The 26,917-nt window shown below is 49.1% G+C and overlaps 1 protein-coding gene across 1 annotated transcript in view; it reads left to right on the top strand.

The window, feature by feature from the left end:
- KCNN1 (potassium calcium-activated channel subfamily N member 1) overlaps positions 1-26,917 on the top strand; it is a 203,254-nt gene that overhangs the window by 16,648 nt on the left and 159,689 nt on the right. The window contains exon 2 of the mRNA XM_066604774.1: positions 13,075-13,170. Coding sequence (XP_066460871.1) covers positions 13,075-13,170 — 96 coding nt within the window. The remainder of the gene's footprint in view (positions 1-13,074; positions 13,171-26,917) is intronic.

Here is a 26,917-nt window from a genome sequence, read left to right on the forward strand (position 1 = left end):
TTCACCACTTTGTCACCATTGCATTCTCCATATACTTCAAGAGAATGGTGGCTGTTCCCTGCGACCCTGTCCCTACTAAAGTACGTGGAGGAATTGGTAGACTCCCCTTTACCCAATATGTGCAGATTGTGTGTACAGCTGGGGGCTAGGGGCCCACTCTGGCTCAGGGCCCACCGGGGGATTCACTGTCCCCCTGTGGGCCAGTCCAAGCCTGTGTTAGTCTTCTCACTGTAACAATGCTCAGGATTCTGTAAGCTCCGGCTCGCACCTTTTAGAGGTTTTGCTTATTACAATGTAGTAATGAAAATTCTGTATTCTTTAAGTTTTTATGACTAATTTTAAAAGTGTGCGGGGCGTATGAAGCAGAGATAGGAGTGCAGAACCTAAGGTGCAATGAGGAGACTGGGCCAAAAGGACTGAGGAGCCATGAGCAATATAGACTCAGCGAGGCTGGACAACTGAGCTAAGACACATTATGAGGATTCTTAAGGACGAGAGATGACTGATATGAACAGTGGAAATTAAGATTCATGATAATATAAAAGATGAGTGATGTGAAGAAAAGTGAAATAACATTGGAGGTTTGCAAAAGAGAAGATGGAACAATGCCTCTACAGCACCACCTATTGGAAGGCAGCATTCCTGCAAGTCCATGTCAGACCTTTTAACAAGCCTTGTAAGAAGGACTGGGAATATAAGCCAAAGCCAGAATCTTCTCCATAATGATTTGGCTCACAACCCCCAGTCATTGTTACAAGGCTTGTTAAAAGTCTGACTTAACTTGCAGTAATGCTGTCTTTCAATAGGTGGTGCTGAAGAGGTATTGTTTCATCTTGCCATTTGCATATTTCCCAGAGGAGTGTGGATGGCCTTACAAGTCCCTTACGGCTTCTAGGCGCTCGCCCTAAGGAGAATTGATGCCCTTCCCGAACATCATTAAAGGTAAAACTTTTATGTTAAGTCCATGTAAGGGTGCATTCAGATGGTGAAGTGCAATAGGAGTCTGAGAAGCTCGGACCAATAGCCTGCCTGTAAAAGTGTGATTCTGGATGCCAGCACGATGCATTCTTTGCATGAAAGACGCGTCGTATCTACGTACTTGTGATTTTCACATCTGTCTTTCATGCTTCCAATAGTTTTCAACGGTAAATATCCCATTGCTAGCAAACAAGAAAGTGAGGAATTGGGTCTAGGGTCATGGAAAGGTATGGAGGTAGAAACAAACATTGGGTGCTTACTAGAGATGAGCGAACGTACTCGTCCAAGCTTGATACTCGTTCGAGTATTAGCGTGTTCGAGATGCTCGTTACTCGTGACGAATACCACGCGATGTTCGGGTTACTTTCACTTTCATCTCTGAGACGTTAGCGCGCTTTTCTGGCCAATAGAAAGACAGGGAAGGCATTACAACTTCCCCCTGCGACGTTCAAGCCCTATACCACCCCCCTGCAGTGAGTGGCTGGCGAGATCAGGTGTCACCCGAGTATATAAATCGGCCCCTCCCGCGGCTCGCCACAGATTTATTCTGACATAGATCAGGGAAAGTGCTGCTGGTGTCGGAGCTGCTATAGGGAGAGTGTTAGGAGTATTTTAGGCTTCAAGAACCCCAACGGTCCTTCTTAGGGCCACATCTAACCGTGTGCAGTAGTGTGGAGGCTGCTTTTTGCAGTGTTGCACTTTTTTTTTTTTTGTATATCGGCCATGTAGAGCATTGCGTCCTGCAGTAATTTTACATTGTCCAGGGCCAGTACTGGTGAGGCAGGGACAGAAGACATATTTTGTGTATATGGGCAGTGGGCCTTTCCAAAAACATTTGGGAAAAAAAATCTATTTGGGCTGCCTGTGACCGTCCTCAGTGTACTGGGTCTCTGCTGGAGGTAGTTGTCCTAATTCATACGCAGCCAGCTAAGTGTTACAGCAGGCTTGCGCAAAATTCAGGCCCAAGTCAGGGTGTGGGCACAGGCCGCGCTCCTGATCCAGGTGTATCGCAGCCGACTGCTGCGGGATTAGGAGAGAGGCATGTTTCTGGCGTCCCCACGTTCATCTCACAATTATTGGACCTTTATTAGAAAATGAGCAGTGTGAGCAGGTCCTGTCGTGGATGGCAGAAAGTGCATCCAGCAATCTATCGACCACCCAGAGTTCTGCGCCGTCCACTGCTGCAACTCTGAATCCTCTGGCTGCTGCTCCTCTGAATCCTCTGGCTGCTGCTCCTCCTTCCTCCCAGCCTCCTCACTCCATTACAATGACACATTCTGAGGAGCAGGCAGACTCCCAGGAACTGTTCCCAGGCCCCTGCCCAGAATGGCCAGCAATGGTTCCTCTCCCACCGGAGGAGTTTGTCGTGACCGATGCCCAACCTTTGGAAAGTTCCCGGGGTCCGGGGGATGAGGCTGGGGACTTCCGGCAACTGTCTCAAGAGCTTTCAGTGGGTGAGGAGGACGATGACGATGAGACACAGTTGTCTATCACTCAGGTAGTAGTAATTGGAGTAAGTCCGAGGGAGGAGCGCACAGAGGATTCGGAGGAAGAGCAGCAGGACGATGAGGTGACTGACCCCACCTGGTTTGCTACGCCTACTGAGGACAGGTCTTAAGAGGGGCAGGCAAGGGCAGCAGCAGGGCAGGTTGGAAGAGGCAGTGCGGTGGCCAGGGGTAGAGGCAGGGCCAGACCGAATAATCCACCAACTGTTTCCCCAAGCGCCCCCTCGCGCCATGCCACCCTGCAGAGGCCGAGGTGCTCAAAGGTCTGGCAGTTTTTCACTGAGAGTGCAGACGACCGACGAACAGTGGTGTGCAACCTGTGTCGCGCCAAGATCAGCCGGGGAGCCACCACCACCAGCCTCACCACCCCCAGCATGCACAGACATATGATGGCCAAGCACCCCACAAGGTGGGACGAAGGCCGTTCACCGCCTCCAGTTTGCACCGCTGCCTCTCCCCCAGTGCCCCAACCTGCCACTGAGATCCAACCCCCCTCTCAGGACACAGGCACTACCGTCTCCTGGCCTGCACCCACACCCTCACCTCCGCTGTCCTCGGCCCCATCCACCAATGTCTGTCAGCGCAGCGTCCAGCCGTCGCTAGTGCAAGTGTTGAAGCACAAGCGCAAGTACGCCGCCACGCACCCGCACGCTCAAGCGTTAAACGTGCACATAGCCAAATTTATCAGCCTGGAGATGCTGCCATATAGGGTTGTGGAAGCGGAGGCTTTAAAAGGTATGATGGCGGCGGCGGCCCCGCGCTACTCAGCTCCCAGTTACCGCGCTACTCAGTTCGCCACTACTTTTCCCGATGTGCCGTCCCAGCCCTGCACGACCACATCTCCCGCAACATTGTACGCGCCCTCACCAACGCGGTTACTGCCAAGGTCCAACAATGGACACGTGGACAAGCACAGGTGGGCAGGGCCACTATATCTCTCTGACGGCACATTGGGTGAATTTAGTGTAGGCTGGGAGCGAGTCAGAGCCTGGGACCGCTCACGTCCTACCCACCCCCAGAATTGCGTGCCCCAGCTCGGTGGTGGTATCTGCGGCGGTGTATGCTTCCTCCACTCAACCACCCTCCGCCCCCTCCTACGCAAGCTCTGTCTCACAATCAAGATGTGTCAGCAGCAGCACGTTGCCAGCAGTCGGTGTCGCGTGGCATGGCAGCACAGTTGTGGGCAAGCGCCAGCAGGCCGTGCTGAAACTACTCAACTTAGGAGAGAAGAGGCACACGGCCCACGAACTGCTGCAGGGTCTGACAGAGCAGACCGACCGCTGGCTTGCGCCGCTGAGTCTCCAACCGGGCATGGTCGTGTGTGACAACGGCCGTAACCTGGTGGCGGCTCTGCAGCTCGGCAGCCTCACGCATGTGCCATGCCTGGCCCACGTCTTTAATTTGGTGGTTCAGCGCTTTCTGAAAAGCTACCCACGCTTGTCAGACCTGCTCGGAAAGGTGCGCCGGCTGTGCGCACATTTCCGCAAGTCCCACACAGACGCTGCCACCCTGCGCACCCTGCAACATCGGTTTAATCTGCCAGTGCACCGACTGCTGTGCGACGTGCCCACACGGTGGAACTCTACGCTCCACATGTTGGCCAGGCTCTATGAGCAGCGTAGAGCTATAGTGGAATACCAACTCCAACATGGGCGGTGTAGTGGGAGTCAGCCTCCTCCATTCTTTACAGAAGAGTGGGCCTGGTTGGCAGACATCTGCCAGGTCCTTGGAAACTTTGAGGAGTCTACCCAGATGGTGAGCGGCGATGCTGCAATCATTAGCGTCACCATTCCTCTGCTTTGCCTCTTGAGAAGTTCCCTGCAAAGCATAAAGGCAGACGCTTTGCGCTCGGAAACAGAGGCGGGGGAAGACAGTATGTCGCTGGATAGTCAGAGCACCCTCCTGTCTATATCTCAGCGCGTTGAGGAGGAGGAGCATGAGGAGGATGAGGAGGAGGGGGAAGAGACAGCTTGGCCCACTGCTGAGGGTACCCATGCTGCTTGCCTGTCATCCTTTCAGCGTGTATGGCCTGAGGAGGAGGATCCTGAAAGTGATCTTCCTAGTGAGGACAGCCATGTGTTGCGTACAGGTACCCTGGCACACATGGCTGACTTCATGTTAGGATGCCTTTCTCGTGACCCTCGCGTTACACGCATTCTGGCCACTACGGATTACTGGGTGTACACACTGCTCGACCCACGGTATAAGGAGAACCTTTCCACTCTCATACCCGAATGGAAAGGGGTTCGAGAGTGATGCTATACCACAGGACCCTGGCGGACAAACTGATGGTAAAATTCCCATCCGACAGCGCTAGTGGCCGAAGGCTCAGTTCCGAGGGCCAGGTAGCAGGGGAGGCGCAGAGATCAGGCAGCATGTACAGCACAGGCAGGGGAACACTCTCTAAGGCCTTTGACAGCTTTCTGGATTCCCAGCAAGACTGTGTCACGGCTCCCCAGTCAAGGCTGAGTCGGCGGGAGCACTGTAAAAGGATGGTGAGGGAGTACGTAGCCGATCGCACGACCGTCCTCCGTGACGCCTCTGCCCCCTACAACTACTGGGTGTCGAAGCTGGACACGTGGCCTGAACTCGTGTTGTATGCCCTGGAGGTGGTTGCTTGTCCTGCGGCTAGCGTCTTGTCAGAGAGGGTGTTTAGTGCGGCTGGGGGAATCATCACGGATAAGCGTAGCCGCCTGTAAACCGACAGTGCCGACAGGCTTACACTCATCAAGATGAACAAAGCCTGGATTTGCCCAGACTTCTCTTCTCCACCAGCGGACAGCAGCGATACCTAAACAATACGTAGGCTGCACCCGCGGATGGAAGCATCGTTCTCTATCACCATCAAAAACGTGGACCTTTTTGCTTCATCAATCTGTGTATAATATTCCTGCTCCTCCTCCTGCTCCTCCTCCTGAAACCTGACGTAATCAAGCCGAACGGGCAATTTTTCTTAGGCCCACAAGGCTCACTCATATAATTTTTGTACACAATTTTTATACGTTTCAATGCTCATTAAAGCGTTGAAACTTTCACCTGAACCAATTTTTATTTTAACTGGGCTGCCTCCAGGCCTAGTTACAAATTAAGCCACAGTAACCAAAGCGATTAATGGGTTTCACCTGCCCTCTTGGTTGGGCATGGGCAATTTTTCTGACGTACATTAGTACTGTTGGTACACCAATTTTTTGGGGCCCTCGCCTACAGTGTAATCCAATTAATTTGCCCACCTGCATTAAAGCTGACGTTACATCAGCTGTGCTGGGCACTGCAATGGGATATATTTATGTACCGCTGGTGGCTTCCTGGCACCCACCCATGCTGTAGGTGCACACGGAGTTGTAACTGCATGTGTCTACTTCTAAAGAACCCCAGTCTGACTGGACATGCAGTGTGGGCCGAAGCCCACCTGCATTAAACATGACATTACCTCAGCTCTGATGGGCAATGCAATGGGATATATTTATGTACCGCCGGTGGGTTCCTGGCACCCACCCATGCTGTGGGTCCACACGGAGTTGTAACTGCATGTGTCCACTTCTAAAGAACCCCAGTCTGACTGGGGCATGCAGTGTGGGCCGAAGCCAGGCATGCAGTGTGGGCCGAAGCCCACCTGCATTTAATCTGACGTTAGCTCTGCTGTCCAGGGCACTGCAATGGGATACATTTATGTACAGCCGGTGGGTTCCAGGGAGCCACCCATGCTGTGGGTGCACACGGAATTCCCATTGCGGAGTTGTACCTGCCTGTGACTATTTATAAAAAAACGCGGTCTGACTGGGGCATGCAGACACCTTGACAGAATGAATAGTGTGTGGCACATAGGTTCCCCATTGCTATGCCCACGTGTGCAGCTCCAGATGGAGGTGGCACAGGATTATATTTCTCATTGCTTCTGTACAGCATTGTGGGCTATCGCCCCGCCCCTTTTAAAGAGAGTCGCTGCCTAGCCGTGCCAACCCTCTGCAGTGTGTGCCTGCGGTTCCTCTTCATGGCAGACGCACTTATAAATAGACATGAGGGTGGTGTGGCATGAGTGCAGCTGAAGGCTGCGCAGGGACACTTTGGTGTGCGCTGTGGACACTGCGTCGTGCGGGGGGGGGGGGGGTTGGGCAGTATGTAACCCAGGAGAAGTGGCAGCGGAGTGTCATGCAGGCAGTGATTGTGCTTTGTTGGAGGTAGTGTGGTGCTTAGCTAAGGTGTGCATTGCTAATGAGGGCTTTTCAGAAGTAAAAGTTGTTGGGAGGGGGGGGGGGGCACTCTTGCCGCTATTGTGGCTTAATAGTGGGACCTGGGAACCTGAGATGCAGCCCAACATGTAGCCCCTCGCCTGCCCTATCCGTTGCTGTGTCGTTCCCATCACTTTCTTGAATTGCCCAGATTTTCACAAATGAAAACCTTAGCGAGCATCGGCGATATACAAAAATGCTCTGGTCGCCCATTGACTTCAATGGGGTTCGTTACTCGAAACGAACCCTCGAGCATCGCGATAATTTCATCCCGAGTAATGAGCACCCGAGCATTTTGGTGCTCGCTCATCTCTAGTGCTTACGTTTTGGTGCTATGGGGCTGCCCCACTTCTAGGTATTGTATGTTAATGCTTTTTGTTCCTGTTGATAATGGGCCATTGGTCAATATTCACTGGCGTTGGGGATATGTCAGAGTATTGGAGTAGGAAGTATTATGGGTCACCCTAAATTAGTTTTTCAGGCCTAAAATTGGTGACCTGTACCCTGGATGAGTCAGCAATATGAGATTGTTAGGGGGTGCCAAGAGTCAGATATCAACTATTTAAAGAGGGTGAAGCATTCGGACAAGCACGGTTGTCTCTTCATTATATACCTGGCACAGCACCATATATTTTGTAGCAAAGGTTCTCAGTACTGGAGCTCAATCCCTTTCACATGGATTATTGGGCTGAAGAGCACATAGACTATGTGACCAATGGAAGAGACATCACAGACCAAGCAAGACAAGAGTTGGTCCTCCACCAATCTAATATTGATTACCTATCTCAAGGAATGCAGACATTTACAGTACAATTCCAATTCTATCAGTTCAGTCATGTCCGGCTCTTGGATACTCTGTAGGCCGGTCCTCTCCAGGCTTCTCTATTCTCTACGGCTGCTATCACTTGCCTGATCTCCGTTATCGTGTCCTTCTTGATGACGTCCAGCCAACGTGTCTTTTGTCTTCCCTGTTTCCTTTTACCACTGACCATTCCAAGTAGCATCTCCAGGAACACCTCTGGGTGGATACGGTCCACGACAGCTTTGTTGGTGACCCTCCCTGTCCAGGGGATTCATAGAAGGTTTTTTCCAACACCACGGCTCGAAAGCGTTAATTTTTCTTCTGTCTGCTATCCTCAATGTCCAAATCTCACAGCCTTGTGCTGCAACCGGGAAGACGATGGCTGTGATAAACTTCATGTGATCGCTATTGAGACAATCTGCGCACTTCTATATTGGGCTCATGCTCACCATGGCCGTACACGCCAGTGCAACCAACGCTTTATCTCACCTGTCGAGTTGCCACTATGATCGATTTACAATACTCCACCTTCGAAACAGCACTTGTTACTTATACACTTTGTAACTCCTCCTCCTTATTCCACATCATTAAAGGGGTTGTCAGGGGGCATTATCTTAAAATAAATGAGTATTCCCCATGCCAACCGTAATAAAGTTGCCTGCACTCACCTCTCCTGGTTCCCAAATATCCTGTTCTAGCAGCTCTGAGATTCCATTATCATGCTGTGATTAGAGACTGCAGCCAGCCTATTAGGTGGCATCATAGACTGCTGCAGCCAATCACAGACCTCAGCGTTTAAAAGCTGACGGCAGCCTGTCAAAGCAAACCTGGTGTGGAGTGCCGGACATACGGGGAGTTGGGAAAGGTGACTAGAGGCTATTTTATTATGTTTTTGCACAGGGTACACTTAATTTAGAGAGAATTAACTTGGACAATCCCTTTAATGATTGCATTGCCACTTATAAGGCGTCGCCTATCACTGATTCATATATAACTCATCATTAAAACAACAGCTCCACTCTAGCATACGCACCTAGCAATTATCAACATAACATAGCTCTTGCCTACAGAAATCGGAAAAGCAATGTCAGCCCTTCTGGTATCTGACGGTCATGAAGTTCCAGCAAGGACTCCATAGATAGGAATACTTTGTTTTACCCCATGTGACAAGTGTAGGTGTATCTGCTCCGGAGACGCGTATACGTTCATACTGGACGCTATTGATGGGCTTTACTGGATCTCCATTAGAGTGCGCAGTTACTGCTCGCCTTATATTTGTGGTTGAAGCAAAGCTGAAATATATGGAAGCGGCAGCCGATCCCGAGAACCCAGTGTTCATCTATATTAGTAGAAGTCCAACCATAGTGGTTGTAATATGGATGCTAAACTGTAGGCCAAGCAGGGACCTTCCAGACGGGACGGAATTGTCCGCAGGACGCGACGCAAATGTAGAGTTTGTCAATTAGTGCAGATTTTGTTGCGTTTCAAACTGCGGAACGTCTTGCAGAATTTCTAGTGTCTTTTTTTTTTTAACGCAAACTTTAATTGCGGAATTACAGGGGCGTAGCTAAAGGCTCATGGGCCCGGGTGCAAAAGTTTATCTTGAGGCCCCTCAACGTCTCTTAATCCCTTAACGTAGAGGCATAACTTGTAGCTCCAGGGCCCCAATGCAAAACCTGTAACAGGGCCCCCAACTATAATGCTTTATTCATAGTACTGGGCTCCCTAAATGGAGAAGAGAGGCCTTATGGGCCCCTATGGCTCCTGGGCCGGGTGCAACTGCATCCCCTGCATCCCATATAGTTACACCAGTGCAGAATTATATCTCCTCTCGGTTAGAAATCGGCAACAATTCCAACAAGACGTCCATAGAATATGTTTTATAATAGGATGATATTGATAGGGGTGTCAGACTCAGGGCCCGCAGGCCAAATATCACTCATCGCAGACTCTATAATATAGCACTGACCTCTGTCCATGATCGAGGAGCACTTGTATCATGCATGAATACAATCCGTTGTGCATTTCGGTTGTGCAGATAAACCAGCAGCACGTCCTATTTGGGTGCGTATTACGGGCACCAATTAGCTCATATTAAACTTAATTGGCCTTTGAAATGAAGGGGAGCATGCTTGGGTATATTCTTTACAGGGTTAAATATGCAGAGCATGTGCGCGCAAAAATTACAGTAAAATACGCAAAGACGTGTGCAAAAACTCAACTCCCATCACGCAAATCCTACTGCAGGTGTGTGAAGCGGGTCCAGGCCTCCCGCTCCTGATTCCTCCACTCACGTACTGCAGACTGACCGCTCTCCCTGTATATAAAGTCCTGCAGCTACAGCTGTCAATGGGCGGCCAGCGGGGCTTTGTCTATTGGGAGACACATACACTTTAGGAACCTTTCACACGGGATGGAATTAATCCCACTTCTGCGCCTCACTGTTACGCCTATGGGACGCAGTTTTCCACAAGGCCGTGTCGGGATCCGCCATCCCTGAATTCGGCACCAACTAACGGTAGTTTGGGACTCAGAATTGCCTGCCGGATTCTGCTATTTTCATTTCAGTGCAGATTTTGTGGCTTTATGTCCCGTAGGGGGACAGATTCCGGCACGCTGTTGCAGGATATTCTGTCCTGTGTGAAAGGTACCTGAATTCCACACCTGTTAAAATTTGCGCATTTTTACTTCAAAACCGCAAGATTAAATTCTGCAGTGGAAAAGCTTTCTGGAATGAAGCAGGTCTTGAGCAATTGCTGCTATGGATTTCTAACATATAGCATATCTGCAGTTACACGTCCCGCAGTCCAAAACTCAACAAAATCCTCAATCATTGACAAAATCCACCACTGTGCTGCGAGCATCGGACAATTCCATCCCGTGTGAAGGAGCTCTTACATAGTAGCTCATGGCAAATATCAAAAACACTCATTACTGGTTTTGTTACAATGTTATAATGTGAACAGGCCAAATGGAAAGATGGGAAAGAACCGACAAATCAACCTATGAGGGAGGGGCGAGAGGTGAATGAACATATTGGGGCATGTATTTGTACCTCCTTTGGGGCGAGAGGTGAATGAACATATTGGGGCATGTATTTGTACCTCCTTTGGGGCGAGAGGTGAATGAACATATTGGGGCATGTATTTGTACCTCCTTTGGGGCGAGAGGTGAATGAACATATTGGGGCATGTATTTGTACCTCCTTTGGGGCGAGAGGAAACATATTGGGGCATGTATTTGTACCTCCTTTGGGGCGAGAGGAGAATGAACATATTGGGGCATGTATTTGTACCTCCTTTGGGGCGAGAGGAGAATGAACATATTGGGGCATGTATTTGTACCTCCTTTGGGGCGAGAGGTGAATGAACATATTGGGGCATGTATTTGTACCTCCTTTGGGGCGAGAGGTGAATGAACATATTGGGGCATGTATTTGTACCTCCTATGGGGCGAGAGGAGAATGAACATATTGGGGCATGTATTTGTACCTCCTTTGGGGCGTGAGGAGAATGAACATATTGGGGCATGTATTTGTACCTCCTTTGGGGCGAGAGGAGAATGAACATATTGGGGCATGTATTTGTACCTCCTTTGGGGCGAGAGGAGAATGAACATATTGGGGCATGTATTTTTACCTCCTTTGGGGCGAGAGGTGAATGAACATATTGAGGCATGTATCTGTACCTCCTTTGGGGCCAGAGGTGAATGAACATATTGGGGCATGTATTTGTACATCCTTTGGGGCGAGAGGAGAATGAACATATTGGGGCATGTATTTGTACCTCCTTTGGGGCGAGAGGAGAGAATGAACATATTGGGGCATGTATTTGTACCTCCTTTGGGGCGAGAGGTGAATGAACATATTGGGGCATGTATTTGTACCTCCTTTGGGGCGAGAGGCGAATGAACATATTGGGGCATGTATTTGTACCTCCTTTGGGGTGAGAGGAGAGAATGAACATATTGGGGCATGTATTTGTACCTCCTTTGGGGCGAGAGGAGAATGAACATATTGGGGCATGTATTTGTACCTCCTTTGGGGCGAGAGGAGAGTGAACATATTGGGGCATGTATTTGTACCTCCTTTGGGGTGTGAGGAGAATGAACATATTGGGGCATGTATTTGTGCCTCCTTTGGGGCGAGAGGAGAGTGAACATATTGGGGCATGTATTTGTACCTCCTTTGGGGTGTGAGGAGAATGAACATATTGGGGCATGTATTTGTACCTCCTTTGGGGCGAGAGGAGAATGAACATATTGGGGCATGTATTTGTACCTCCTTTGGGGCGAGAGGTGAATGAACATATTGGGGCATGTATTTGTACCTCCTTTGGGGCGAGAGGAGAATGAACATATTGGGGCATGTATTTGTACCTCCTTTGGGGTGAGAGGAGAGAATGAACATATTGGAGCATGTATTTGTACCTCCTTTGGGGCGTGAGGAGAATGAACATATTGGGGCATGTATTTGTACCTCCTTTGGGGCGAGAGGTGAATGAACATATTGGGGCATGTATTTGTACCTCCTTTGGGGCAAGAGGAGAATGAACATATTGGGGCATGTATTTGTACCTCCTTTGGGGCGAGAGGTGAATGAACATATTGGGGCATGTATTTGTACCTCCTTTGGGGTGAGAGGAGAGAATGAACATATTGGGGCATGTATTTGTACCTCCTATGGGGCGAGAGGAGAGAAAGAACATATTGGGGCATGTATTTGTACCTTCTTTGGGGCGAGAGGTGAATGAACATATTGGGGCATGTATTTGTACCTCCTTTGGAGCGAGAGGCGAATGAACATATTGGGGCATGTATTTGTACTTCCTTTGGGCCTGAGGAGAATGAACATATTAGGGCATGTATTTGTACCTCCTTTGGGGCGAGAGGCGAATGAACATATTGGGGCATGTATTTGTACCTCCTTTGGGGCAAGAGGTGAATGAACATATTGGGGCATGCATTTGTACCTCCTTTGGGGCGAGAGGCAAATGAACATATTGGGGCATGTATTTGTACCTCCTTTGGGGCAAGAGGTGAATGAACATATTGGGGCAGGTATTTGTACCTCCTTTGGGGTGAGAGGCGAATGAATATATTGGGGCATGTATTTGTACTTCCTTTGGGGCGAGAGGCGAATGAACATATTGGGGCATGTATTTGTACCTCCTTTGGGGCGTGAGGAGAGAATGAACATATTGGGCATGTATTTGTACCTCCTTTGGGGCGAGAGGCGAATGAATATATTGGGGCATGTATTTGTACCTCCTTTGGGGCGTGAGGAGAATGAACATATTGGGGCATGTATTTGTACCTCCTTTGGGGCGTGAGGAGAATGAACATATTGGGGCATGTATTTGTACCTCCTTTGGGGCGAGAGGAGAGAATGAACATATTGGGGCATGTATTTGTACCTCCTTTGGGGCGTGAGGAGAATGAACATATTGGGGCATGTATTTGTACCTCCTTTGGGGCGTGAGGAGAATGAACATATTGGGGCATGTATTTGTACCTCCTTTGGGGCGTGAGCGGCATTCATTGTTAATATCTTATTTTCTAGGAATCCTCATACTCATTTGCACTGAAATGCCTTATCAGCCTCTCGACTGCTATCCTACTTGGACTCATCGTCATGTACCACGCAAGAGAGATCCAGGTATTTGATTCCACTATGTCAGACTGCTTGATGAATGTGTCCACGGGGTCCATTATCAGACCACTAGAGGGGGCAGTTCTAGCCTCCATCTGGTCGGAGTACATACATGAGGATGTAATAGCATGGTAGACCGCACTGATCCATCCTGTGGAAGCCTGGAAAGAAACCTATTTATCAAATACCATATTAGGGTCCCGGTCTCCGATGAACTTGTATGGCATGAGCTTTATCTATAGGTTTTCATGCTGGATACCATTATAGCCTATGAGTGATAGATCCATTACAGCGATGCCAAACTGTCACCATAGACTATAAGGCCCTCTGTTAAACACATCCCACAGTAAAGTCCTTGACATGGAATGACTGCTGGCGCATGACTGCCACCCGACTATTGCTCCTGTGGTAGTCGTCCAAGTGAACGGAGGTGGACCCTGCCGGGATCGTACCAGCCCCCCCGCATCCATTCACACTAAATAGGAGTCACTCAAACATAGTGTTTACACCCGCAGATAGTCGCTTAGTATTTATTTATACTGATACCAAGCGCCTCCGACAAGTCAACGACTTCTCGCTCGGTGCCTTGTTGACAGCTGCACGTAGACGGGACAAGTATCGCTCAAATTAGCTGTTTCCAGGCAGAACTCCGGTGGTAATCGCCCCGTGTGAAGTATATTATAGTTTATGGGTGACAGATGCCATTATCAGGCTATGCCTAACACATACATCTCAAGTATTTCCTTACATATACATTAAACACAGGCATGGAGGCTCTAGTACCCTGTTGTACCACCTCTAGCTTGGATACAAGATGTGATACAGTTGGGCATGGAGGCTCTAGTACCCTGTTGTACTGCGTCTAGTTTGGATACTAGATGTGATACAAGAGGCATAGAGGCTCTAGGACCCTGTTGTACCGCCTCTAGCTTGGATACAAGATGTGATAGGGAGGTCATGGAGGCTCTAGGACCCTGTTGTACCGCCTCTAGCTTGGATACAAGATGTGATAGGGAGGTCATGGAGGCTCTAGGACCCTGTTGTACCACCTCTAGCTTGGATACAAGATGTGATAGGGAGGTAATGGAGGCTGTAGTACCCTGTTGTACCACCTCTAGCTTGGATACAAGATGTGATACACATGGGCATAGAGGCTCTAGTACCCTGTTGCACCACCTCTAGCTTGGATACAAGATGTGATACACATGGGCATAGAGGCTCTAGTACCCTGCTGTACCACCTCTAGCTTAGATACAAGATGTGGTACAGTAGGGCATAGAGGCTTTAGTACCCTGTTGTGCTGCCTCCAGCTTGGATACCAGATGTGATACAGGAGGCATAGAGGCTCTAGTACCATGTTGTACCACCTCTAGCTTGGATACAAGATGTGATAGGGAGGTCATGGAGGCTCTAGTACCCTGTTGTACCGCTTCTAGATTGGATACAAGATGTGATACAGGGGGCATGGAGGCTCTAGTACCCTGTTGTACCACCTCTAGCTTGGATACAAGATGTGATACGGGGGGCATGGAGGCTCTAGTACCCTGTTGTACCACCTCTAGCTTGGATACAAGATGTGATACGGGGGGCATGGAGGCTCTAGTACCCTGTTGTACCACCTCTAGCTTGGATACAAGATGTGATACGGGGAGCACGGAGGCATTCAGTTAAAAAAAATTGTTAACTGGGGAAAATCTCTTCTCTGCATCGTAGAGGCGTCTAGTGGCCAACAAGCTCTACAAGTGGAAGAAGAGGCCACTGCACACAAGGAGCCTCCGAGAGCCTCTTATAGGACAAGGGGGAAACCAATCTTAGGGCCTCCGGTGACCATCTACCTAATCATCACAACTCTCATCATTTACAGATCTGCCTGAGATGGAGCCGCATGCCAAGCTTTGCAGTAGAATGGCAGCTTTTTCTGGGGGCGCAGTTGTTTTTGATAAAGAATGTATTTTTATTGAGATTTTAAATTCATTTTGGAATCTGCATGTGGAAAAAAAGAATTGAGATGAACGTCTTGAGACGAATTCTGCAGAATGTTGTCAGAAATTCCCCATATAGATTTGCTCACAGGAGTGGCCTAAGTCCCCGTGCGGATCTACATGTTAGCCAGTTAAAATCTACAATTTAGCCGCAGTTTTTTGAGGTGGAATTTGTGTGAAAAAATCTTGTTGGGAAAGTGTTATGTGAAGGAGGGGTCTAAGATCTACGGTAAGTGGTAGGACCCCCTGCACATCTATAAGCCACCCAGAGAGGTTTGGGCAGGGCCGCCGGATCTTACACCTCTGGGGTTTACATGGGCAGCCTAGTCATTTAGTGGGGGCTTCGTAATGCTTCATTGTTACAGGAAGTTGAAGGCTTGCTGTCATGTTTAGCAGACGACGGTTGATCTTCTAGGTCGCGGCAGAGGAATACCCTGTGAGTAGCTGCCAACAGAAGGAAGGCTGCAAAATATGGACAACCCTTTAAATCTTGAATGAGGATGTCCAGTTAATGACAGGCGCTCTCAGAATCAACCAACGTGCTTGGATAAAAACCCTGGAGTATTTATTAACAAGGAGATAGATGGGGGAGTAGATCATGTGATCTGTCAAAAGCAATGTCAATTCAAATCAAGAGCATCACCTGCATAAAATGTGTCTGAAGTTCACTGACAAAAAACATCCTCACAAACACACGATGAAACATGATCCACCTCTCTGGGCCGCCTGACACTTATTTCACCAGCTAAACACATTAGGACAACAGAGTCCATCAATCACCTCACATTGCAGCTGGTTGTTGGCGGAAAAAAGTCCACCCAATGAAAGGAGCTTGAATTCTTGGCAAACAGTCACTTTACGTAGGAAGTTGCCAATAGGCAATATAGTGGCCCAAAGTTTGGGGCCCACTACTGCACCTCAGTATGCATGTTTTATGTTTGTGTTGTGTTCATGTTTTAATTGTGCAATGCATCAGCTGCAGGAGTATTAAAGTCTGCAGGCATGAAAGGGTTAATGTCTGTTCATGTCTGGTGTTGTCTGGAAATTGTATCGTTTTGTCTACTAGTGGATTGGTTGTTGATCATGTGATGAATGTTTAATAATGTGGTTGACAGGGAGTAAGAGGAGGAGATGGAGAGATGGTCTACCGCTCATGCCAGAGCCCTCCAGGAGAGTATGAAAGCCGGACATGGTGGGAATGCGTGGTTGTACCACATGTAACCGGGGGAATGGAAACCACTTCTAGCGAGAGAAAAGTGAGTGTATGAGAGTTGGAGAGAGAGCGATTTGACAAATAACTTGGACTGTGGATTATACGCTGTGTGTGGACTACGTTATTTCACCTAAGGGATCTACGGCAGAGAATGGAACGGTGGCGTCACGAGTGATAAACAGGACTCCGGGTATCTTGGGTTATTTCCCCTTGTGATCTCCCTCAGCCAGTAACGGGGTCGGGTTCCTAGCGCCCCGTAGTGAGGGGATGGTAGAGCCCCATGACAAGCCTATTACTTTACCCCGCTGTCTCCTCCGCTCCTCGGTCACTGCAGCAACTCTACTCAAAGTGTAGACCAAGGAAATTAGTGAGGGAAGAAAGAGGTATTTCCAGTAGGTGCGGTGTCATCTAAAAATGTTTTATGAGACACACGGAAAGGGAACACTGAAAAGTATTACCTAACTAGTCACTCAGCGGCCATGATAGTGAGACGGCCAACAACAAATATTTCATGTAGGTCAGGGTAAATGCTGACTCTTACAGAAGGATTTAGTGTCGGGAGATAAGTAAGGTGACATGAGTCTTACACATTGAAAGGTGACACATTCAAACAGGAGATACAAGAAACGTATCCATAGCCCTATGTGGCCTTGTTACTTGATAGCGCATCTAAGCTCTACAGGTCGCTTCCCCACCTGCCAAGCTTCCATCCAGACAGGAAACAGAAGCTCAAGACATTAAATTATTAAATTATTATTATTAAATCCCTCCTGATTAGATCTAAAAGAACGAGGCCTGCATATGTGGTCAATGATGGTCCTAATAGTCCCCATTTATGAGTACAAAGCGGTCAGAGCAGCAGGGAACAGCTTTTATATATCTGCTGTAGCAGCTATATACTATTGTATATACGTAAGCACCAAGGCATGGCGGACTCCTGGGGGGACGTCACATTGTGACCTTTACTTGGCAGACTGCTTTTGTTTGCCATTGCCTTCCCCAGTCATCTTTTACCCCCCAGCAGGTTGGGACATTTTACTGACCTCGGATGGATGGAAGCTTGAGCCGGCTACTACCCTGTTTCCCCGAAAATAAGACGCGTCTTATATTAATTTTTGCTCCCAAATATGCGCTACGTCTTATTTTCAGGGGATGTCTTATTTCGCCGCGGCAAATCCGTCTGTGGCCGCTAATCCCTCAATTGGCCAGCTTTGTGGACGAAATTTCTCAGAAATCTCGTCCACATGGGACAGCAAATCTGTCACGGCAAAGCTGGGAGAAGCCGGTGTTGTGGTGCGGATTCACCGGCCACAGAAACGGAAAAGAGTGCAGCCAGGTTGCTTCAAAACAAGCGGCTGAGTGCCGTGGGTTTTGAAGCAGCGCTTTCCCGGCGGAAATCTCGCTGTTTATCGCTGTGGCCAAACTGCGAGATTTCCGCTGGAAATACGCTCTGTGAGAACCCAGCCTTAAGAATCACACAGGGTGCCTGACTCACACACAGAGCCATAAAAAAATAAGGGCTGTAAAGTAACGTACCTGTCTGCAGACAGAAGGTCCTGTACCACTTGTAAGCAGGGATGGTATTGTAGCTTCCGGCCACCAGGGGGAGCTCATCACAGCAGACATGTACAGCAGGAACAGAACGTACAGTATGGACTTTTCCAGCCAGCAAGGGGAGCTCACAACAGCACACTCGTTCAGCACAGCAGGGACAGGATAACAGCAGACTGTCTGCAGATCTACCTGTACGTCTGGAGGTAGGAGACAACGGGGATGGCAGCAGGGGACAGGCCTCTTGACTTGCCTGCACACTTTACTATGCCTTACTATCAGGGGGTGCCTTATATTTGGGACTTCTGCAAATTTCAGGGGGTGCCTTATTTTGAGGGGGTGCCTTATTTTCGGGGAAACACGGTAGTAGTCAAAAGCAAAGCTCTTTATTAGGCCGGTCTCACATAGGCATAAGTTGCTGCGCGCCATTACCGTCCGTATCTGTTGCGGCAAGTACACAATGACATGCATACTTGCTGCTAGCCGACAATCCCCATACACTGTCTTGGTATGAGTGCTTGAGTAATACATGCCAACATAGTGCATGCTGCGATCTTTTTGTCCGCGTCTTTCGGGCACTGTGTGTGAAAGGCGCAGCTAAAGTCTATGGCAGATTGGTGTTGCCTATACTTTATGTCGATGTGCCCATTGATTACCATTAGCAAATGTAGGCCATAAGAGCATTGCTCTAGCATACGTCTATGAAGTGTGTGTTAATATACTCGACTTTCAACTGCACTGAAAATGGACATCACAACAAGAATGAGCTAATAATGTAATTTCTCTCTCAGTATCGTAGCATGCGTGTAGAACCACAACCCTATGTAATCCATACACTTGCATTGTGTTTGGGGATTATGGTTTATCTTTTGGAAGTGTGGCCAAGAGTGCCTCAGCTGGAGGCAAGGTGACATGACACCTCCAGCAGCACCCTTCTCTATCTGCAGGCTGCACACCAGTTTTCCATCACACCCCTTAAGCATAACATCATTATTGTTAGGCAGCAGGATTGGACAATCAGTATCACATTAGGGCCCGTCAGTGAATTCTAAACTCCAAGATATGTAATGGTCCTTTTACACGGGCCGAGAATCTCATGATTCTCGTTTGCCTGATGGAACAGGCCAGTGATGTCATCACTAGCGCTCCGGTGGCCCAGTCCTCGAGGGCTTGTCGTTCAGTGTTTCACATTCCTATGATAATTGCCCGAGCCGGCACTGGTCTTTATGCCGTTCGAAACTGAATGACCAATGAGAAGCGTATTTTTCTTGTTCGTCATTCATTCGTTGGCTCGTGTTTAAAGCGAATGAGTATTCTTTAGTTGGGTTTGTTTGTAGGTTATCTGAATGAAAATTGTTCCATGTAAACCGAGGTATAAGCAAACATACAATTGCAAGAAAAAGTAGGTGAACCTTTTGCAATTACCTGGATTACTGTAACTGTGTATTAAAGGGGTTGTACCAGAATCAACCTTCATCACTTAGACCCCATTTACACTGACAGGTGATTGTTTAAAAGTCGCTCAAATGATAGTTTGAGTGATCATCTTTGCATACTTTATAGTAGCTACCATACAGTTATGCAGCCGGAGCTGGACACAGCTGCGGCCGCTAAGAGAAGCAACCAGCACTAGTGTTCTCTGCGCTTACAGTGAATTCCCAGCAGGACACAGGCAGAGAGAATCTTATCAGTGCAGCTGGCTGTGATAATAACAGCTCATCGATCAATTCAAGAAACCTTGAAATAAGCAATCAACGACTCGTGCACCAAAACTGCACGAGGTCCCTGCATTGAGACACAACGAGATTCACTCAAAAGATGGTTCTGAGCGATTTGTGAGCGATTCTTGTTGTGTCTAGATGGGTCATTATCCATAGGATAGGTGATAAAAGTTTAATCAGTGGGGGTCTTACTGCTGAGCCCACCATTGATTCTAAGAACAGGGGTCCAGTATCTCCCCCCCTCCTCATTGTAGGCTTACTGCATCCCCCGCAGTGAGGAGGAGATCGAATGAAGCAATTGTTGTGCATGCATTCAGTGTGGAGGCACTATGGGTAGCAGAAGCATGCCCGCAGCGACGAGAAGAGGGCGGCATGGGACCCCGCTTCTCAGACTCCACTAACCCTTTTTTCCCCGACATCTTTAAAATCACAAACAGCCAAAATGAGAATGCCAACGATGATAAGTGATACATAAGCGACACATAAGCGACACATAAGCGACACATAAGCGATACATAAGCGACACATAAGCGACACATAAGCGACACATAAGCGACACATAAGCGATACATAAGCGATACATAAGTGACACATAAGCGACACATAAGCGACACATAAGCGACACATAAGTGACAGACAAGCGATACATAAGCGACACATAAGCGACACATAAGCGACACATGAGCGACACATAAGCGACACATAAGTGACAGACAAGCGATACATAAGCGACACATAAGTGACAGACAAGCGATACATAAGCGACACATAAGCGACACATAAGTGACAGACAAGCGATACATAAGCGACACATAAGCGACACATAAGCGACACATAAGCGATACATAAGCGACACATAAGTGACAGACAAGCGATACATAAGCGACACATAAGCGACACATAAGCGACACATAAGCGACACATAAGCGACACATAAGCGACACATAAGTGACAGACAAGCGATACATAAGCGACACATAAGCGACACATAAGCGACACATAAGCGACACATAAGCGACACATAAGCGATACATAAGCGACACATAAGCGATACATAAGTGACAGACAAGCGATACATGTATGCGGCTCAGATACACGATAGAACTTACTGAACACTGTAGAAATCACATTGATTCATGATAGAAATCTGTACAAGTTCACAGAAATCCGGGATGCAGAAATTCCTTTTCAATTACAGACACTGGAAAAGAAACCCCGTCCCCGGGACGGCTGACGCTTGCCTGCGACTCTCCGAACACGCTTAGTTCTAAAGCCCAACTGATGATAGATGGTGTGGTCTATGGAAGTGGTGGCATGGTGGCCGCGTACTTCTAGCATCTTGTACCTTGTAGAAGGTGCCATAGACTCTGCACAGATAGCAGATGATGACGTACAGCCATGTCACCCGCCGGCCTTCTCATATACTAATTGCACATCCAAGCTTTAAAGGGGTTTTTCATGACTTAAAAATTGAAAAAAATGTCTTCCCAACCAGTTTGTCCTTCCTGGTTGCTGCTGACCAGGTCATGTGACTGCTGCAGCCAATCACTGGGCACAGCAGTGACCCTATAGCCAGTGATTGGCTGTGGCAGTAACCAGGAAGGAGTAATTGTGGAGCGGTTTTAAGTAGTGATACAGCCCCTTTAACCTCTTGACGCTCCATGCTGTACAGTTTCATCATGGAGGTTCGGGGTTTCAATGGAGAGCGATCGGGGGTTGATCCTGCTCCATACAAAGCAGGTGTTGGCTGTCTTTGACAGATGGCACCTGCCAGCAACAGCCAGGATCAGCACTCATGCTGATCCCAGCTGTTAACTCTTTAAATGCCCTGAACAGATTTCAGGGGACGTGAATGTCCTCTATGCGATGAGATCACGGAGTGCTGTTCCGTTTCCATGGACCCATGGCAACCATTGCAGATTGCTTACGAAACAATGCCTGTCAGAACGTGGTATAATGTCACACTATGGTATCACATTATACTGTATGAGCAATCAAACAACTGCAAGTTCAAGTCCCCTATAGGGAATAAAAAATACATACAAATTAGTAAAAAAAAGTTTTACTAATTATTAATAAAATAAGATAATAAAAGTAAAAAAAACTTTTCCCATATCACTAATAGAAAAAAAAACAACATTTGGTATCACTGCATCTGTAATATCCAATCTATCAAAGTAGCGCATTATTTATCCCGCACGGTGAATGTCGTCTGAAAAAAAATTACACAACACCAGAATGCATTTTTTGGCAGCCCGTCTGCAAGAACGTATGTAATAAAAGCAATCAAAAAAGTCACATGTACTCCAAAATGGTGCCAATAGAAACTACAGGGCATCCTGCCAAAAACAAGCCCTCACAAAACTGCGCCAATGTACAATTAAAAAGGTTCTGGCGGCAGAAGATAATTCGACATTTTCCAAAGATATTTTATATTTAAAAAGTAGTACAGAAAAATAAACGATGTAAATTCGCCTTCGCAGTAATCGGCCCGACCCATAGAATAACATGATCAGGTCGGTTTCATTGCAGTTTGTACACCGTAGAAACAAGACCCCCCCCCCCCCCCCCCCCCCCAAAGTTGGCGGAACTGAGTTTTTTCCACTCCACCCAGAATGCTCAGTTCATTCTATGGTACATTACATGGAACCACTGACAAATACAACTCGTCCTGCAAAAAACAACCCGCAGACAGCGACGGCGATGGGTAATTAAGGCCTCAGTCAGATGAGCGGTTTTTGTGCACAAATAGTTGCTCAAAAAGATTGCTGCTCACATGTGGAAAAATTGTGTGAATGAAGCTAAAGGCGTGATCCTCATTCGTGCGTAATTTACTCATTCCCACGATCCGTGGTGTGTGCTGCGTGTTATACCCGTGGGAATCAATGAGAACTTCTGCGCATAACGCAGGTCCTACCTTTTCTCGCTGCGCGTTCCTTGGATGCAGGCGTTGGAGCCACGTAGGTCCTATCTTTTCTCACAGCGCGTTCCTTGGATGCGGGCGTTGGAGCCACGTAGGTCCTATCTTTTCTCACAGCGCGCCCCTTGGATGCGTTGGAGCTATGCAGGTCCTATCTTTTCTCACAGCGCGCCCCGTGGATGCGTTGGAGCCACGCAGGTCCTATCTTTTCTCACTGCGCGCCCCTTGGATGCGTTGGAGCTATGCAGGTCCTATCTTTTCTCACAGCGCGCCCCGTGGATGCGTTGGAGCTACGCAGGTCCTATCTTTTCTCACAGCGCTCCCCTTGGATGTGTTGGAGCCACGCAGGTCCTAACTTTTCTCACAGCGCGCCCCTTGGATGCGTTGGAGCCACGCAGGTCCTATCTTTTCTCACAGCGCGCCCCTTGGATGCGTTGAAGCTACGCAGGTCCTATCTTTTCTCACAGTGCGCCCCGTGGATGCGTTGGAGCTATGCAGGTCCTATCTTTTCTCACAGCGCTCCCCGTGGATGCGTTGGAGCTACGCAGGTCCTATCTTTTCTCACAGCGCTCCCCTTGGATGTGTTGGAGCCACGCAGGTCCTAACTTTTCTCACAGCGCGCCCCTTGGATGTGTTGGAGCCACGCAGGTCCTATCTTTTCTCACAGCGCGCCCCGTGGATGCGTTGGAGCTACGCAGGTCCTATCTTTTCTCACAGCGCGCCCCTTGGATGCGTTGGAGCCACGCAGGTCCTATCTTTTCTCACAGCGCGCCCCTTGGATGCGTTGGAGCCACGCAGGTCCTATCTTTTCTCACAGCGCTCCCCTTGGATGTGTTGGAGCCACGCAGGTCCTAACTTTTCTCACAGCGCGCCCCTTGGATGTGTTGGAGCCACGCAGGTCCTATCTTTTCTCACAGCGCGCCCCGTGGATGCGTTGGAGCTACGCAGGTCCTATCTTTTCTCACAGCGCGCCCCTTGGATGCGTTGGAGCCACGCAGGTCCTATCTTTTCTCACAGCGCGCCCCTTGGATGCGTTGGAGCCACGCATGTAATAGTGTCCTCCATCGCAGAGATGTCACAGAGCTGAAATGATACGTTTCCTGTGACTAAACAGAGCGCTTACATAGTGGTGAACAGGCAATGGCTTCAGCATTTGCGCTGTTGCTATGGAGACCAATGATATCATTTATGGTGGAGGAAATGTTGGGAGGACATTGTGAATTTCTTTCTAGCGCTCCTCTGTGTGAACATCAGTAATATTAAGCATTAGATCATTATTATGTGATTGCGATATACAGGAATGGATGGGCAACACACATCATATTATCGCTGCTGCCCTCCGAGCCAGGAAATGATACATTGTATCAGTGATACTGCCCGAGGTGTATCCACTTTACATCACACTCATCATATAATGCAGCTATATCATAAATGGTCTACTGAGGCCTAGCTTGAATATTCTGGGCCCTAATGCAAAGTCCACAATAGTTACAGCACCTCAGCTATAGCATCATGTGCCACTTATGTAGCAGATGGCCTTAGGGCTCCCTGAGACACAAGGGCCCATGTGCAACTGCTTCCTCTATCGCTACAAACGAGGGGCTTTCTTACTACTAATCAGTAAACAATTTTGTCTGCCTAAGACCATTGCTTTGCCCGAAAGCAGCAGAGATGACAGGAGCGTTATGAGACTCGGGCAGAAATATGGATATAAATGAATGAAACCTAAAGTAGCCATTTACTAATAAACTGCAGTGTAATCTGTGAGCTGCGCCTGCACTAGAGATGGCAGTGTAGGCACAGGGAAGAAGGAAGCGCCATACTCAGCTAGCTGAAGCTGGATTGCCCAGCTGTGTAGCTGAATTAGGGTTTTCTAGTAAACTGCACAACATGGGCTGATTAAATAGACTGCAAAAATGTTTAGAATTGCTTCTTACATTACATTAAAAAAATATGAAGTGACGGTTACAATTTAAGACACGACATTAAAGGGAACCCACCGCTTCTGTAGACAAGAATGAATCCTCAAATATAAGTCTGTTAGATCAGGGGTCCCCAACCACCGGGCCGCGGGCCGGGCCGTTGGGTGTTTAGCGCCGGTCCACAGCACTGCCGGGAACTTTTGCTCTAAACACAAGGCCCGCGGGCCGAATCCGGCCCACTGCCTTGTGTTATGTGGCCCGCGGCCGACGCCGCTCACCACTGAAGCAATTACCAGCGGGGGCGCCGCAGCTCCCCGCTGGTAATCGCGCTGATCCCAGCGCACACACTGAAGTCAGTGTGCAGCCAGGATCCTCCTCCCTGAGTCCCCTGCTCATTAGTTCCACAGGAGAGGACTCGGGGAGGAAGCGTTCCGGGCTGCACACTGACGTCAGGGCAAGCAGACAGAGAGCGACAGCAGGGAGGAGGTAAGTATATGGGTTGGGGGGCTGCCTATTACTGGGGGGGCTGCCTATTACAAGGGGCTGGGTTGGGGGCTACTTATTACAGGGGAAGGGGCTACGTATTACAGTGGGATGAACTGCCTATTACTGGGGTGGGGTGGGGCTGCCTATTACTGGGGGGGGAGCTACTTACTACTGGGGGGGGGCTAATTATTACAGGGGAAGGGACTGCCTATTACTGGGGTGTGTGGGGGGGGGGGCTGCGTATTATGTGAGGCTGCCTATTACTGGGGGGGGGGTCTACTTACTACTGGGGGGGGCTGCCTATTACTGGGGGGAACCTGCTTATTACTGGGGGGGGGGCTACTTATTACAGGGGAAGGGGCTGCGTATTACGTGGGGCTGCCTATTACTGGGGGGGGGAGCTACTTACTACTGGGGGGGCTGCCTATTACGGGGGGGGGCTACTTATTACAGGGGAAGGGGCTGTCTATTACTGGGGTGGGGGGGCTGCGTATTACGTGGGGCTGCCTATTGCTTGGGGAGGGGGAGCTGGTTACTACTGGGAGGGTGGGGGCTACTTACTACTGGGGGGGCTGCCTATTACTGGGGGGGGGGCTGCTTATTACTGGGGGGGGTTGCTTACTGGGGGGGTGCTTATTACTGGGGGTGGGCTACTTATTACAGGGGAAGGGGCTGCCTATTACAGGGGAAGGGGGGGCTGCATATTACGTGGGGCTGCCTATTACTGGGGGGGAGCTACTTACTACTGGGGGGGCTGCCTATTACGGGGAAGGGGCTGCCTATTACTGGGGGGCTGCCTATTACTGGGGGCTACTTATTACAGGGGAAGGGGCTGCCTATTACTGGGGGGGCTGCTTATTACAGGGGAAGGGGCTGCTTATTACTGTGGGGGGCTGGTTATTACTGGGGGGAATGGTTATTACTGGGGGGGCTGCCTATTACTGGGGGGTGGGCCTGTCTATTACTGGGGGGGGGGACCTGCCTAGTACTGGGGGGGACCTGCCTATTACTGGGGGGAAAGACCTGCTTATTACGGGGGAGGGGGGTCCTGCTTCCTGCTTATTACGGGGAGGGGGGACCTGCTTATTACGGGGGAGGGGGACCTGCTTATTACAGGGGGAGGGGGCTACTTTTTACTGGGGGACGGGGCTACTTTTTACTGGGGGAGGGGCTGCTAATTACTGAAAGGTGGGGGCTGTCTATTACGGGGGGGGGGGGGGAGATAAATTATATGCTGCCCTATGTGTGTACTGTCAGGACATTCTAAATGTCATAATTAAATAAGAATGCACTAAACTCCAACCCCCTTCATAACCCTGTCCCATATAACCAAAGCCCCGCCCATGCCCCGCCCACCCCTGCCGGGCCTTGTAAGGCCGCCTGCAGACGGGCGGGACCCGACCCCAGCACCTGCAGGGAGGAGCGTGTACTTACCCGCGCCCGGCGGCCCCGGTTCTTTCATGTGCTGGCGCATGCGCAGACCGGATCCGGCGACCGGGTGAATGACTTTTCTGTGCGGGGCTCGCAGAAATAGGACATGCTGCGGTTTGTTTGCCGCGCGGGATTTCGCGCAGCCAAACCGCGGCCGTCTGCATAGGAGTGCGTATTGTAATGCACTCCTATGGAGGCTTTCAATGGCGGAAATCCCGCGGTAAATCCCGCCGCGGGATTTCCGCCCATGTGCAGGCGGCCTAAAAATGGTCTTGCTTGAAGTCGGTCCCTGGTGCCAAAAAGGTTGGGGACCACTGTGTTAGATTGCATAGTGTGTTTATTTTATAACTGGCCTTCAGAAAGTAGCCCCTTTGGCCCGTGGTCCCGGACTTCGGCTGCCTCTAAAGGTTTTCATTAGTGCTGTATATTTACAGTCAAGGGAATCGCAGTATGGCCATGTTACGAAGAGTGGATTTTGCTTTGGATGACCCATCTTGTGTGTTATACAGACAATCCATTGATTAGAA

Source organism: Eleutherodactylus coqui, chromosome 5, assembly GCF_035609145.1.
Source record: "Eleutherodactylus coqui strain aEleCoq1 chromosome 5, aEleCoq1.hap1, whole genome shotgun sequence".
Taxonomy (NCBI): domain Eukaryota; kingdom Metazoa; phylum Chordata; class Amphibia; order Anura; family Eleutherodactylidae; genus Eleutherodactylus; species Eleutherodactylus coqui.